Source organism: Littorina saxatilis, linkage group LG8 (genome assembly GCF_037325665.1).
Source record: "Littorina saxatilis isolate snail1 linkage group LG8, US_GU_Lsax_2.0, whole genome shotgun sequence".
NCBI classification, from domain to species: Eukaryota; Metazoa; Mollusca; class Gastropoda; order Littorinimorpha; family Littorinidae; genus Littorina; species Littorina saxatilis.
Window position 1 is genome coordinate 8,913,094 of NC_090252.1, and position 15,951 is coordinate 8,929,044.

General features: G+C 42.4%; 1 protein-coding gene across 1 annotated transcript; it reads right to left on the minus strand.

Annotated features, from left to right (window-relative positions):
• Positions 1-7,151: 7,151 nt before the first annotated feature.
• LOC138974495 (uncharacterized) lies at positions 7,152-15,588 on the minus strand. The gene is made up of 5 exons (XM_070347213.1): positions 15,492-15,588; positions 11,086-11,296; positions 9,345-9,473; positions 8,354-8,437; positions 7,152-8,077 (listed from the first exon to the last, which is right to left on the minus strand). Exons 2-5 carry the CDS (start codon positions 11,276-11,278, stop codon positions 7,152-7,154), a joined length of 1,332 nt encoding a protein of 443 aa, XP_070203314.1. The 5' UTR covers positions 11,279-11,296; positions 15,492-15,588.
• Positions 15,589-15,951: the final 363 nt, after the last annotated feature.

Genomic DNA, 15,951 nt, shown 5'->3' on the forward strand with positions numbered 1-15,951 from the left:
CGGTTCTGCGCTAGGTCTAATATACGTCCCAGGGGTGTCAGGCATCAGTGTGAGGGTCACCTTAGTCACAGGCTTATAACTAGAAAAGTTTTTACTCTGTTCTAAAACGGTTTTTACCACTGGATAGAGCATAAAAAACTCTTTAAGAAAATGTAAAAACATAAAAATCATGCAAAGATGGTCATGCGACTCATTCTGTGGCTTTGAGGGACCAAAGGGGAGCAACTACATGTGTGCACAAAAACTCTGTATAGCTACACTACTCTTGAAATAGTATATGTTCAACCTGTGGACACACACACACACACACACACACACACACACACACACACTACAATATACATCATACCAGTAAAGACAGCATGTTTGTGATATTACAAATTTTCGTCAGGGATACTGTACAGTGGAACCCCCCTTTTAAGACCTCCAAATTTAAGACTTGCACCATCTTAAGACCCTGTTTTCTCTGATTTTTTTTTCCATAAAATCTGTAGATTTACCCCCATTTTAAGACTCCCTCCTTTTTAAGACCAGTTTTCCTCAAATTTTGAGAGGTCTTAAAAAGGACGTTCGACTGTAAAACAGAAATTGCTCATTCCCTCTTGGGAATCTTTCTTTCTTTATTTGGTGTTTAACGTCGTTTTCAACCGTTCAAGGTTATATCGCGACAGGGAAATGGGGGGGATGGGATAGAGCCACTTGTCAATTGTTTCTTGTTCACAAAAGCACTAATCAAAAAATTGCTCCAGGGGCTTGCAACGTAGTACAATATATTACCTTACTGGGAGAATGCAAGTTTCCAGTACAAAGGACTTAACATTTCTTACATACTGCTTGACTAAAATCTTTACAAACATTGACTATATTCTATACAAGAAACACTTAACAAGGGTAAAAGGAGAAACAGAACCTGTTAGTCGCCTCTTACGACATGCTGGTTAGCATCGGGTAAATTCTTTCTCGTCCCAACCAATATGGGACTCCCCCAAACCCGCGGGGGGTACACACACACACACACACACTACAATATACACCAGTAAAGACAGCATGTTTGTGATATTACAACTTTTCGTCAGGGATACTGTACAGTGTAACACCCAAGACCTCCAAATTTAAGACTTCCACCATTTTAAGACCCTGTTTTCTCTGATTTTTTTCCATAAAATCTGTAGATTTACCCCCATTTTAAGACTCCCTCCTTATTAAGACCCGTTTTCCTCAAATTTTGGGAGGTCTTACCAGAGGGGGTTCCACTGTAAAACAGAAATTGCTCATTCCCTCATGGGAATTTGAAGCCAAAAATTGAAGTGACAGCCACGCCAATCCATGGGACTTACTAATCATCACAAGAAGGGCAAAGCCCATACGACTCACATGCTTTACACATTTTTCCTACCAAAATACATGTGACCTTGACCCAAGGTCAAGGTCATGCAACACAAAGCTGTTAATTCAAGACATAGGAAGTACAATGGTGCTTATTGGCTCTTTCTACCATGAGATATGGTCACTTTTAGTGGTTCACTACCTTATTTTGGTCACATTTCATAAGGGTCAAAGTGACCTTGACCTTGATCATATGTGACCAAATGTGTCTCATGATGAAAGCATAACATGTGCCCCACATAATTTTTAAGTTTGAAACAGTTATCTTCCATAGTTCAGGGTCAAGGTCACTTCAAAATATGTATACAATCCAACTTTGAAGAGCTCCTGTGACCTTGACCTTGAAGCAAGGTAAACCAAACTGGTATCAAAAGATGGGGCTTACTTTGCCCTATATATCATATATAGGTGAGGTATTCAATCTCAAAAACTTCAGAGAAAATGGGAAAAATGGGAAAAATAGCTGTTTTTTAGGCAACATTTATGGCCCCTGCGACCTTGACCTTGAAGCAAGGTCAAGATGCTATGTATGTTTTTTGTGGCCTTGTCATCATACACCATCTTGCCAAATTTGGTACTGATAGACTGAATAGTGTCCAAGAAATATCCAACGTTAAAGTTTTCCGGACGGACGGACGTCCGGACGGACGGACGGACGGACGGACGGACGGACGACTCGGGTGAGTACATAGACTCACTTTTGCTTCGCATGTGAGTCAAAAATGTGATGTGAAGAATGGTTACAGAGTGAGGTCTTAACACACACTTCAGTCACTAGAACCCCCGTTTTGAGTCTTAGAATGTGTAAACATCAGGTCTTAAAATGGAGGTACATCTACAGGCATTATAAACAGAAAGTCCCATTCATAAGTTGATCTTGTTGTGCTCCTTCACTATATCATACATTCCTTGGCTTAGTGAACATGTATGTGACTAAAATACTGTCTGAACCAAAGTCCAAATAAAATACTGTCTGAACCAAAGTCCAAATAAAAATCCAAGGACTGAAAAGGGGGAAATCCAAAATCAAAGAGACTGCCAACGTTCCAAAATTCAGAATCAAAAAACAAGAAAGAAATAAAATTTAAAAAAATAAAAAAAGGGGGAGTTAAGTCTCAACTTGGAGGGTGGGGGGGGGGCGGGTGAGTGTGGTCTTAACCCTTACACTGGTGCAATTCCGTAACACATGTTACATAGCCACTGGTGAATTAACAGAGAGAAAAATAAAGAAAAACGGTCATATAGGTTTTTGCATCCATGGGAGGTAATCGGAACCGACCAAACAGACTGAGCCAGTAGCGCGACATATGTCGTGACAACCAGGTGACAGTATACGTAAAGTAGCGCGACATATGTCGCGACAACCAGCCAAAGGGCTAAAAGATGGTTTCACTGTATAATAAATCTAATTTTTCAAATCGAATATAATAATTAGATGTTATTACACGTCTTCGCTTTCAGGCTGGATGATTATCTCTCTTTCATACTGACTCTGGTTTTATCCATACACCAACAAAGCTACCTACTGCATGAATCCTATACATAACTGCCAAACTGGAAATCATACAATTGAAGAGTGAGATCAGGTTTCAACAACATTCATCAACCTGAATCCTATCCATCTTTGTTCAATTTGAGCACCAGGTTGTCAAGGTTACATTACAGAACGCAACAAAAAAATACATTAAAAAAAACGCATTTGATTACAGTACAAGACAACCTGCATGTATACCAAAAGCATGACTCCACACACAAAAACTGTAGTAGTCTTACAAATCACAAAAATACTTCATGCCAAGCGCACAGAACTGACATTGACCAATTTGCAAAACACAAAAAAACAAAAGATAAGGACAATTTCATGGCATCATTGGCCAGGGAATGAGATCGGAAAAAAAAAATTGCATTTTTACCACAAAGCTAAGAAAAATTGATTATGTCACACTGCGCTCAAAATTCAAGCTGAATAAAACAGGATGATATTTTACATTCCATGTGGAAAAAGGACATACGTGTAATAGACAATGGTTTGAAGCAAACTGGATCAAAATATCTCTCACAACATAAACTCATGATAAAAACAATTAAACAACTCAAATAATCATTAAAATATAATTTACAAAAACACCAAAAAGCCCGTCGGACAATAATTGCCAAACATCATCTGTGCTACGCAGTGAGCATAAATAAATTGCTACACAAATTTTATTTTACCATGCAGTTTGCAGTATTTCCCTCAGCAATTAAAAGTTCATGCACAATTTACTACCTCCAGTTAGAATGTATCCCACAATAGTCAAATGTCCTTGAAGAATTCACCATAAAATCAAATACAAATCACACAGGTAACGTTACCCATTAGTTCTTAACAGTAAAATCAAGTGTCAAAGATGTGGAAAGCCAGCATTGTTCAGGAAAAAAAAGTAAGTAGCAAAAAAGCAGTGAAAAATATACCTGATCTTTTTTTCTCCCATTGCTGAAGTACAAAATATTGCCTTGATCTGTGTTTGAGTCATCAAGATTTCTTGTACCCCTTCCCTTGTCTCCACCTGTCATTGTCAGAAAAAAACACCAAAAATTTAAAAATGGCAAAGACACACGCATTCTCTCTCTGTCTCTGTCTCTCTCTGTCTCCATCTCTCTCCGGTCTCACAGTACATGAGGAAAATACAATGCTAGATTTCAAACCAGGGTACACTAGCAGCATCGTTCTCATACACTGATTTGATCTGTCCTATTACACATTTCATGTTATATCCTGTTACAGCTAACTTTATGTGTGATAGGGTTAACTGGAAATCTGAAATCTAAAAATAATAGAAACGAATGTCCATTCAGTCAGACTCACAACATTACAGACTTTGATTTTTTTAAGGCTGTTTTTACATGTATACACATACATCGCAACTGTGTTCTTATGCCAAATTTACCTGGCAAACCATCACCTAATAAATGGTTTCTATTGCTACCTTGAACATTACTTCAAATAAAGTTCAAGGTAAAAGCAATCGCTTGGCAGCCATATACTTTTCATGAAACAATCATATTTGGTTGAACCGTCGTACAAATACCTCACAAACTGGCATCTTACTGCCTCATATACTGGTAAAGTTAGCTAGAAAGGACAAACAAAAAAGGAATGTCACCAACAACAGTTCTGAGCGTTAAGGCTGCCATCTCTGAGGAAATGATGACCAACAAGTCAAAAGCCTCACCAGTCAGAAGTGTTCTGCATTAAGGCTGCTATAGCCACAAAGAAAATTGCAGTTTATCCATCAAGTTCCGATGAAAAATTAGCCAAATTCGTTTCAAAGTATTCAGAACAGCGCATTTCTTCAATTGCTTGTTTTAACTTCTCCGTTTCTCCTACATATTGAATCGCTCTTCACTCACCAACTCAGTTCAATGCAAATAATCCACCCACATATCAGAATGGAAAAGGATTAATTTCATGACATGAAATGTTAGGCCAAAATAAAAAAAGGTCTGTTTACGGTAACATAGGCCAAAAAAATAAGGTCGGTTGGTCGGGATTTTTTTTTTTTTTCCAAAAAAACATATTTTTACGTTATTTTGCTGATTTTTTTTTTCTCCCCCAAATGCCAAAAAAAAGTCTAGGGTCGCGCGAAAAAAATAGGGTCGGTCGGGTTACCGTAAACAGACTATTTTTTTGTTGGCTTTATATACAGCTCTGACACACTTGAGCAACACAACATGACACATTTGAGTTCAAACCGAACAGGTCCGTGAAACACTTGAGTAGAAACGTGTTACACTGAGAAATACATGTAATACCATTGAGCAAGATGCTTTGCAAATATGACAATTGACAAAGTTGGTGCAAATGTGAGACAGAAGAGTCTGAACTTAAGTCAATATGTTTAAATTTCAACAGCTTGTCTGGGGAGAAAACCTGTCATAAAAGACAGCATTTTACAAAGCTATGCAAGGTTCTGCTTAACCCTTACACTGGTGCAATTCTGTAACACATGTTACATAGCCACTGGTGAATTAACAGAGAGAAAAATAAAGAAAAACGGTCATATAGGTTTTCGCATCCATGGGAGGTAATCGAAACTGACCCAACAGACTGAGCCAGTAGCGCGACAAACAACTAGCCTAAGGGTTAATATCAGTCTGCAATCTAAAAGACTCAACAGTATCTGCAAATTGTATACAACTCAGGATTGTTTCTTGATCAAAACAGATGACATGCATCCCCAAAACACTTCTGTAACATGTGTAACTTTAAGCAATCAATCAATTGAGCATCATTTCACCTGAATTTTTCTGCACAGTGTGTAAATCTGAATCACTAATGAGTAAAAAAAATGGACTGATCTCCAAACATCTTGGATTTCATCAAAGCCACGGAGCTAAATCTTATGCAACAAACAGAATAAAACAAAAAATGTGCATTCAAGGTGGGTCAACTCTGGCTGTGTACGTCACCTAAACATTGTACACTGAAAGATTATTTCTGTCACTACAAAGAACTACAGAACTGTACAGTTAGATCAGTGTACGCGTACACAGAGTACAAACAGCGAAATAATCAAAAGTTACATCTTACTCTTAGTTACCTTTCTGTCTGACTGATAACTAGCATTAGAATCAAGATGTTGATATTGGGTAAATCAGCTGCTGTGCTCAGTGCAGCAAATGAGAGACCGAGTTTAAGTGCAAAACACTAAGTACCGTACTTTCCGGGTCATAAGGCGCGACTTTTTTCCTCGAGTTCGACCCCTGCGTCTTGTATAACGAAGCGCCTAATCCGTGTATGAAATACGAAAAAAATCAAAGAGACCGCTTGAGTACCAGTCAAACAACTTGTGATAATGCATGTTTCAGCTACTAGGTACTGCCCTGCCTTTGATCTGGCCGCACACACAGATTTCCACTCTGTTAAACTCGGTCACTGACCGGTCACTGACCCCGATGCAGGAAGTGTTTCCTCTCTCAGATATGACAGGGGAACCACCTCTCATGGCAAAAACTGGGTCATTGACACTGGGAAGAAGGTCGTGTCTTTTAACAAGGCCACCCAGCTATCACAATGCCTTTGGTCACTGACCGGTCACTGACCCCGATGCAGGAAGTGTTTCCTCTCTCAGATATGACAGGGGAACCACCTCTCATGGCAAAAACTGGGTCATTTTGGTGCGCCCTATTGGCCCCCTGCTCCAATGGGTGACTGGATTACAATTTTCTTTTTAAAAGAAGGGGGTGCGTCTTAGATAACAAAGCGCCTTGTCACCCGGAAAGTACGGTATGTCAGAATGTTGTGTTATGTCATTTCTTTTTTCTGCTGATAATGATCCTATGTCAAAAATGCTCAAAATTTGTTAAGAGCAATTTGAGTGCTGAGTGCTGTTCCTGTTTGTGCTACATCCTCACCATTAGGTGCTGTTTCATGAAAATGTTAGTTGTTAAACAGATATTACACACAATTTCGAACCTTAGCCATTCTTTTTCAACTGCTGGCGCTTTAGGCGTGACACAGGAGACATCAACATTGCACTCAGTAACGTGTCTGGAATTAAAACAAAACAGCAGTATGTGGTCTAAAAGTCTTTGCTAGGATACTTACTCCATGCACATTTTGAAGGTGGAAGCGCTTTTTGAGAATTGGTGGACACAAGGGGTTTTGAAACCTTTCCAATGGTGGGATAAAACATGGGATAAAACATGGGATATAGATAAACTTACAACTTCCATCAAAGAAAACACTGCCAAAAATGTTCCGGTCTTCGTGACTTGGCAACCTACCACACGTCTACACTGTCCCAGTTATGCAGCAAAGACTGAGGCAGAGAGTGAACGGCATTCTGCCAATTCTCCCCCTCCTCCTCCTCCTCCTCTCCCTCAGTCAACCATTCCTCTCCCTCTTCATCCTCTCCTCTTCTTCTCTCCCCTCCTTCACCTCTGTGAACGTTCCCTCCCTCCCCCTCCCCCTCTCTTTCTCCCTCTCCTAATCTTTCTGCGCCTACATCTCCCATCCCACTTCCCTCTCCCCCTCCTTCTCTCCCCCCGCCCCCCTCCTCTCTCCCATTGTTTTCGAGCTCCTGCGACAGAAGGCGGAAAAAGTCTCTCACGATGTTGACCGGGACTCGACCCTCCTCCTCCTCCACCCTTTGTCGTCGCTGGGCCGCTCGCTGACTGTGATGCAGCAGGGTCTGTCGCACCCACTCTACCACCGCCTGGCCCAACGCTGGCACCTGGGCTCTCAGAGGCTGGTTGTTGGGGGAGGCCAGGAAAGTGGGAACACCCAAGAGGAGGGTGACCACAACGCAGAACATGCACACCCGTACAACGCTGGCCAGCACTGACAACAGCCCCACCAAGACCCTCGCCGCCACGCAGATCACCAGCCAAGGAATGCACAACGCGTCGAACGCTATCCACAGCATCGCCGACCCCAACACGTAGCCTACGTCACCCGCTGCGACCACTACTTCCAGTCCGCACGCAGCGACGCAGTTGAGCGGCCGATAGATGACGTAGGCACTGGCGAGGACCAACTGCTTGAGGATGTGAGCGATGACGAGAAAGATGGGGAGGACGATGCCGCGGTGGATGCCGTCCTCATCCTGCAGGTCTTGCACCAGAAGCAGAGCCACCAGCAGAACGGATGCTCCAACCAGGCACTGCGCTGGTAAACCTAGGTCATGCCACTCTTGTTGAAATGAGGCTGCAACAAACATCACAACGTGTTACCTGCTATTTTTTTTTTTTTTAGAAAAGGGAGACAGAGAAAGAAAGACAGAGACTGAGAAAATACGCACAAATCAGCCCTCCTGAAAAACAACACAAACTGCTGATTTTAGACAATTAAATGTACAAAAGAAACAGAAGAAAAAAGTGAGGAAAAAGGGGAGAGAATTTTGAGAGAAAAGGAAAAAGGGGAGAGAATTTTGAGAAAGAAAAAAGAAGAAGAAACTGCACATTAAGACTGACAGATAGTCACCTCCGAAACGCATGAGTTGTGTCCGTAGTACAATGAGTCTCTCAATCTGCTGGTTCAGCCATACTGTCAGTCTGTCTACAAGTTCTGCAAAACAGCAGGCAACACAAAATCAATGATTCGGTCCTCAACAATTCCAACTTCACAAACTCAAAATCGTAGCAATCCTGTTGTCTTGTAGCAAAAAGTAACCGATCTAGTACCATTACTCACTTACTCTACAGCAGTTCACAACCATTTTATGACAATACACCTATCCTTTCCCACTAAATCGTTATTTCTCAGAAATCTATGATTGATGCACACAAAAATATGTTTCTCCTACACGAACTCTCTCTCTCTCTCTCTTCCCTCAAAACCCCAACATCAACCCACCCCCCCCCCCCCCTCCCCCCCTCACCATTAGCAACACCTTGTAACTACCATATTAGTAAGTGACTCTCTCTCTCTCTCTCTCTCTCTCTTTCCCTACGTTGAAAGATAATATGACCACTGAACATTTTCGTGCTGTTTGCGTTCTGCGAACTTGGGATGGACAGTGGTCCCCCGGTTCGGAACTTCGGGACGAAGTTCATTCAAACGGGGGCGATTGTGACAGGGGAGGCTACCGCTCCTTTCACAGCAGACCCTGCACCCGAGTTGTTGGCCTTTAAGTCAACACCTCTGGATTGTGGAATTCTGTTTGTGATGGGGTCTGGTGGTTTCCGATTGTCTGTATGTTCATGGAAACCTTCGGGTTTGCATAACAGTTTTTATAGGGCTAAGAAATTAGCCCTAACATTTTCAATCCTGTTTGATTGCACTTCGCCTCCCGAGGTGATTGTAGTGTTTCGGCACTCGGTTACAGATGAAACCATGAAACCCTCGTCTCTTAACTCTTTCTCATAATACTCCCACTTTCTCTCTAATCAGTCCTAGATGACACCTACCATCTAACCATCCGGTTATTATCCCCCCCCCCCCCCCTCCCCCCAATAATTTCTCAGTTCATCACCTGGTCCGTAGCTGGCCACGGCGTGGAAAGGGATGGACAAGAAGTGCATGAAGAGAGTGGTCAACTGTGTGAACTGTTGCCATGGTGACAGGTGTGAGAGAGCCGGCGGGTCACCGTTGCTACTGGACACTGAAGACAGAAAAACACAGGTAAATGCCCACGCACATTTCAAGACAGATATAGTGTTAGTATAATGTGTTTCTGATTCAACAGCTATCAGCTCTATTTGGTGTATCTAATTCAACCTACCCTATCTAATGCGGCTGAGCCTATACCTTTTTCTACACTGATGCAAGCGTACACACACACACACACACACACACACACACACACACACACACACACACACACTCACACAGAATCTTCACTTGTAAGTTGAAAGTCACAGCTTTGTTTATTCAGTACAAGTAACAAAATAGCTTCAGTTCTATACATTCCCATAGTCTACACACACACTAAGCCCGAAGAAACAAAATTCAACGTAGGCTTAGTCTTTGAAAGTAAAAATAAATGGAATTTATTTGGCCTCACTACCGACGTACCCAGACCTGTTAACCCCCAAAGCTTGATAAGAGTAATGGTCAAGTATAAAAATAGTAATCTGATGACAAAAATAGTAAACCGGTGGTTACAAACGCCAACATTAGCAACACAAACCTAATTTGAAGCGGCATCTTAAAATTGTAGTCTGGTCTCAAATCCAAAAACATAGTAATAAATTACTCCAAAATAGTATGGGTCAACAGGTCTGCGTACCCCATCTTTCAGCCCATTGTTAAATTAATTACAACTCTCTTTGGTTTGGAAAATTCAAAAAACAGATAGACTGCCAACGTTCTGTGCACGTTAAAGATCCCAAAATTGACAAAAACAGATAGACTGCCAACGTTCTGTGCACGTTAAAGATCCCAAAATTGACAAAACCAGGTAGACTGCCAACGTTCTGTGCACGTTAAAGATCCCAAAATTGACAAAACCAGATAGACTGCCAGCGTTCTGTGCACGTTAAAGATCCCAAAATTGACAAAACCAGATAGATTGGCAACGCTCTGTGCACGTTAAAGATCCCAAAATTGACAAAACCAGATAGACTGGCAAAGCTCTGTGCACGTTAAAGATCCCAAAATTGACAAAACCAGATAGACTGGCAACGCTCTGTGCACGTTAAAGATCCCAAAATTGACAAAACCAGATAGACTGGCAACGCTCTGTGCACGTTAAAGATCCCAAAATTGACAAAACCAGATAGACTGGCAAAGCTCTGTGCACGTTAAAGATCCCAAAATTGACAAAACCAGATAGACTGCCAACGTTCTGTGCACGTTAAAGATCCCAAAATTGACAAAACCAGATAGACTGCCAACGTTCTGTGCACGTTAAAGATCCCAAAATTGACAAAACCAGATAGACTGCCAACGTTCTGTGCACGTTAAAGATCCCAAAATTGACAAAACCAGATAGACTGCCAACGTTCTGTGCACGTTAAAGATCCCAAAATTGACAAAACCAGATAGACTGCCAACGTTCTGTGCACGTTAAAGATCCCAAAATTGACAAAACCAGATAGACTGCCAACGTTCTGTGCACGTTAAAGATCCCAAAATTGACAAAACCAGATAGACTGCCAACGTTCCAAAATTCAGAACAAAAAACAAGAATGGTAGGTAATTGGAACGTTTATTTTTATCAAAACAAAACCTTACCTTTTGTTTTATCAAATACATATCATATTTTGCCTTACCTGGCCACTCAGAAATGAAGAGTTTCTGCACCTCTCGCACAGGCACGCGACACTGCGGGCAGAGACTGAGACCAAAGCGGGGCGGGGAGCGCGTCCACTGAGTGATGCATGCGTGGCAAAAAGTGTGTCCGCACGGAACGCAGGCGGCCGGAACCTTCAGTTCTGCTTCCAGGCAGATGGGGCAGGAAGACATTGTGGTGATGTTGATGCCCTGGAAGCAAGAAAGAAACGAAATGTCAGTATGGTAAAACTGGAACCTGTGTTTTAAGAAGCTGTTGTTTTTTCGCTTTTATTTCTGTACTTCTGCACCAAGAACCCGAGTCATGCTAAAAACTCAAATTGTAAACAGACTTAGAAATGTCCTAAATGCCTCATGCAGACACACACAAAAATCTTAGTCTGTGAACATGATGATCTGGGGAATAAAATCTCCCTGATCATCTGGCATCAAATCTCGTCCAGATTAGGAGTCAAATAACACATATCATACGGACTGGCTTGGAAACCAATGAGTGGACAGCGGCGAGTGTTCTGACAAGTTTGCGATTGCATCATAGAAAAAATAGAGAACTCTTTATTCTCCAAAGCTATTACACAGACAGCATCACATAAAATGTCAGTATAGCTGGCACCGTGATGGAGTTAACTTAAATATATGGTTATTACAGGGTGTGACAGGGTGGGTCGTAGGAAAATCACAGGGTGTGACAATAATAATAATAATGCAAACTTTTATAGCGCTATTCTAGAAAAATGTCTACTCTTAGCGCTTTACAATACATACATCGACCAAGCATACTATACACGCACAGGCAAAGAAACCGACCAAACATAACCAACAAACTATACATGCACAGGCAAAGAAAACGACCAAACATACAATACACGCACAGGCAAAGATAACGACCAAACATAAACAAACATACTATGACCAAACATAACCAACATACTATACGCGCGCAGGCAAAGAGAACAATCAGCACATGTAATAATTACTGACAACTAATAATGCAGGCATACAATGACAGTCCAATACACAGCCTAAGCACAAGAACCACAGTAGGCTTCCATATAAAAACGTGTCAACGGTACTATTTACACACACACAAACAGTGCTGACACAAAGCGCAGGAAATATATGTACACGTTATTTTAGGCACTAGGTAGGGGGTGAGGTGGGATGGGGTGGGTGGGGAGATGCTGGAGGGGAAATCACTTGCGCTGAAAGAGGTGTGTTTTGATATTTGTCTTGAATGTAGTGAGAGAATCTGTGTGTCTGAGAGGCAGAGGTAATCTATTCCAGGTCACAGGAGCTTGATAGGCGAAGGACCTCTCGCCACATGTCTTTGTTTGCACTGTGGGGAGTCGGAAGAGTCGAGTGTCGGCGGCGGAGCGAAGCTGACGGGAGGGGGTGTAGAGATTGAGGAGTTCTGACAAGTATTCTGGGGCAGAACCAGAAACGACGGCAAAAGAAAGAGAGGAGAGTTTGTATTCGATCCTTTTAGTGATTGGCAGCCAGTGTAGAGAGTGAAGAAGGGGTGTGGCGTGTTCATACTTGGAAGATTTGAAAACCAGGCGGGCAGCGTTATTTTGGATCCTTTGAAGTCTATCTAAAAGGTACTTAGGGAGACCGGCCAGAAGAGAATTGCAATAATCTATCTTTGAGAGGACTAAAGAACACACTAACGTTTTGGTTGCATCAGCGGTGAGGTAGTGACGGACTGAACTAATCTTGCGCAGCTCTAGATAGGCGGACTTGCAGATGTTAGAGATGTGTTTTTGGAAAGAGAGAGTTGGATCGAGAGTGACGCCAAGGCTGCGGACAGACGGAGAGAAAGAGATAGGTAGTTCGTTGACAGTGAGAGAGGCAGGAAGAGAAGGGTGATTGAGAAATTTCTTGGGACAGGCCAGCATAACTTCGGTTTTGTCACTATTTAACTGGAGTTTGTTTAAAGACATCCAATCACTGAGGTCCGCAATGCAATCCTGTGTCCGAGATACCAGATCGTCAACTTCAGCAAGGGGGGCAGACTGATGAAGCTGTGTATCATCAGCAAAACTCTCGTGCGACAACGCATGGCGACTGATAACATCGGACACAGGGGAGGCATATAGAACGAAAAGTATGGGGCCAAGCACGGACCCTTGCGGGACACCGTATTGGAGAGCTGAAGGTTGAGATTTGATGCCGTTGACACAAACGGTCTGCGTCCGGTTAGTAAGGTACGAACGAACCCAGAAAAGGGCCAGATAATGAACACCAAAGGAGTGCTGAAGCCTGTGGAGCAGAATTTCGTGGTCTATCGTATCGAATGCGATAGACAAGTCCAGTAGTGTTAGAATGGAGACCTGATTTTCGTCAAAGCTAAGAAGGATGTCGTTTACAATCTTCAGAAGTGCTGTCTCAGTACTATGGTTTTTCCTGTATGCAGACTGATGGGTGTTGAGAAGGTGGTTTTGCTCTAGGTGAGTGAGAAGTTGTGAAAGGACAATTTTTTCAGTGATTTTTGAAAGGAATGACAAGTTCGAAACGGGCCTAAAGTTTTTCAAGGCATTCTTGTCAAGTGAAGGTTTTTTGATGACATGACAAACTCATCAGTATAAAGCCTCGGCCTATATCATTCTTACACAAGTTACAGTTAGCATTAAGTTCATGTGCACTTCACACACACTTTATGCTGTTAGCGTTACTGCCGTTGTCAGAACAGAGCATCATGATGCATCCAAAAATGCCTGCAACTGTTGAAAAAGCTATAGTATGAGAATCAGTGTCGGGACAGTATTCTTCTTCTTCTTCTTTTTCTTCTTCACGTTTATGAGGAAATCCCTTTACAGGGCAACGATCCTCATTTTGGTTGGTGCGCCTAATTTCCCAAGAGTGAAAGATAAAGTGGATAGTGTACCTACGAAAATCAAAACAGTGGTGGGTTGGTACAATGGTAGGCCAGCTACCGTACTGCGCATAAGGCACACCCCCTTCTTTTTAACAAAACTTGTGACCCAGTCACCCATTGGGCGCAGGGGGCCCATAGGGCCCACCAAAATTGAAAAAATATACCAGTAACAAACGGTCGAAGAATGAAAATAAGCCACATCAAAGGAAGAATACAGAGTGGAAATGACCCAGTTTTTGCCATGAGAGGTGGTTCCCCTGTCATATCTGAGAGAGGAAACACTTCCTGCACCGGCGTCAGTGACCGGTCAGTGACCGAGTTTAACAGAGTGGAAATAGGTGTGCTCTGTGTGTGCGGCAAGATCAAAGGCAGGTCCATTGTGATAGCTGGGTGGCTTGAGAGCTCAGGAAACTTGGCCAGGGCAGTACCTAGTAGCTGAAACATGCATTATCACAAGTTGTTTGACTGGTACTCATGCGGTCTCTGATTTTTTTCGTTATTTCATACACGGATTAGGCGCTTCGTTATACAAGACGCAGGGGTCGAACTCGAGGAAAACAGTCGCGCCTTATGACCCGGAAAGTACGGTATTGCTTTTCGCTATTTGCCGTGGCGCCCGATTTCAGGCCCTGGGCTGACCTACCACCCAGTACTACCTAGCGCAGTAACTGGGACCTGACGAAACAATACAAACAGGACAAACAATAATTTGGGGGGGATGGGTCTAATGAGGGAAGGGGAAGAGAATCTAATGCAAGGGGAGGGGGGAATCTAATGTGGAGGGGAGGGGGGGGGGGACAGAGGGAGTGAATTTTGACAGAGGGTGCTTATAATAATAATAATAATAATAATGGACATTTATTAATCACCCCTTCTCACAAGAGCTCACAGCGATTTATCACGAGATAACCATATTTACAGCTTTTCATGATATATATTTGAAAAAACAAAATTTGTAAATGAGGGCCGAAACGTCCTAGGGCCGAAACGACCATTTGGGCCGAAACGTCCTGGTAAATTGGGCCGAAACGTCTTTGGGCCGAAACGACTGGCTCCCTATTTACGCAATGCAGCAATGACATTACATGTTCCAGAGGTAATTCTGTCGCACAATCGTTTACAAGTTCATTGATCATGTCATGTGATATTTCTACTTCAACTTGACAATAACATGCGAAGATGACCGGCAACAGTGGTTCCTGCAACGTAAAAGATCCAGAACATACTACCACCAATGCCATCCAATCTAAATTATACACTGACCTTCTTATTTGATGGTTGCTTCTAAACTGCTTCCGTTTCTACTTAGTTGCAGTATTCATGGAAACAACATGCCGCAGCGATATGTATAATCACAAGCCGCATCGAATCCATGTTGCTTTTGATTGTTCCTGCTCCCTCATTTAGTCATTACTACATTAGCGTTCAAAATAACGTGTTTTTTTGTCGGCTCTGCGCTTCCTTCTAACCCCAAAACGAGTCTTCAAGGGTGTCAAATGTTGAATTTCTCACCTTCTACCTTATCTTGTCACCACACATGTCGAAAATCGCCCACAACAGCTCAAAGTCAAACAAACAAATTCTGATCAACAAACACACTTCGTTCTCTTCTCGAAAACGTCGTCAGCATTCTACTTCCGGTTGTGTGGAACCACGATGACTCTGCGGGTAAAGATGCTGTGCGTGAAGAATCATGTCACAGTGACCTTATCTGCTGTCGTCTGGCGGGTCCATGGCGGCTGAGACGTCACGAGGTCGATGAGTATCATTGGCGTATGATGACACAATTCAAGTTCACTTGTGAAGAAATTGCCATACTTAATCAATTAAACGATTACTTAGTTTATATCTAAACTTCTAGCAATCAACCTGAATAGCCCCTTGTTATTGTTTTCGTTGCAGAGAGGTATATGTTTATCCCGCCCGAGTACGCTAGTTCGCCTATGCAGGCTTCTTCTGGACAACGAATACA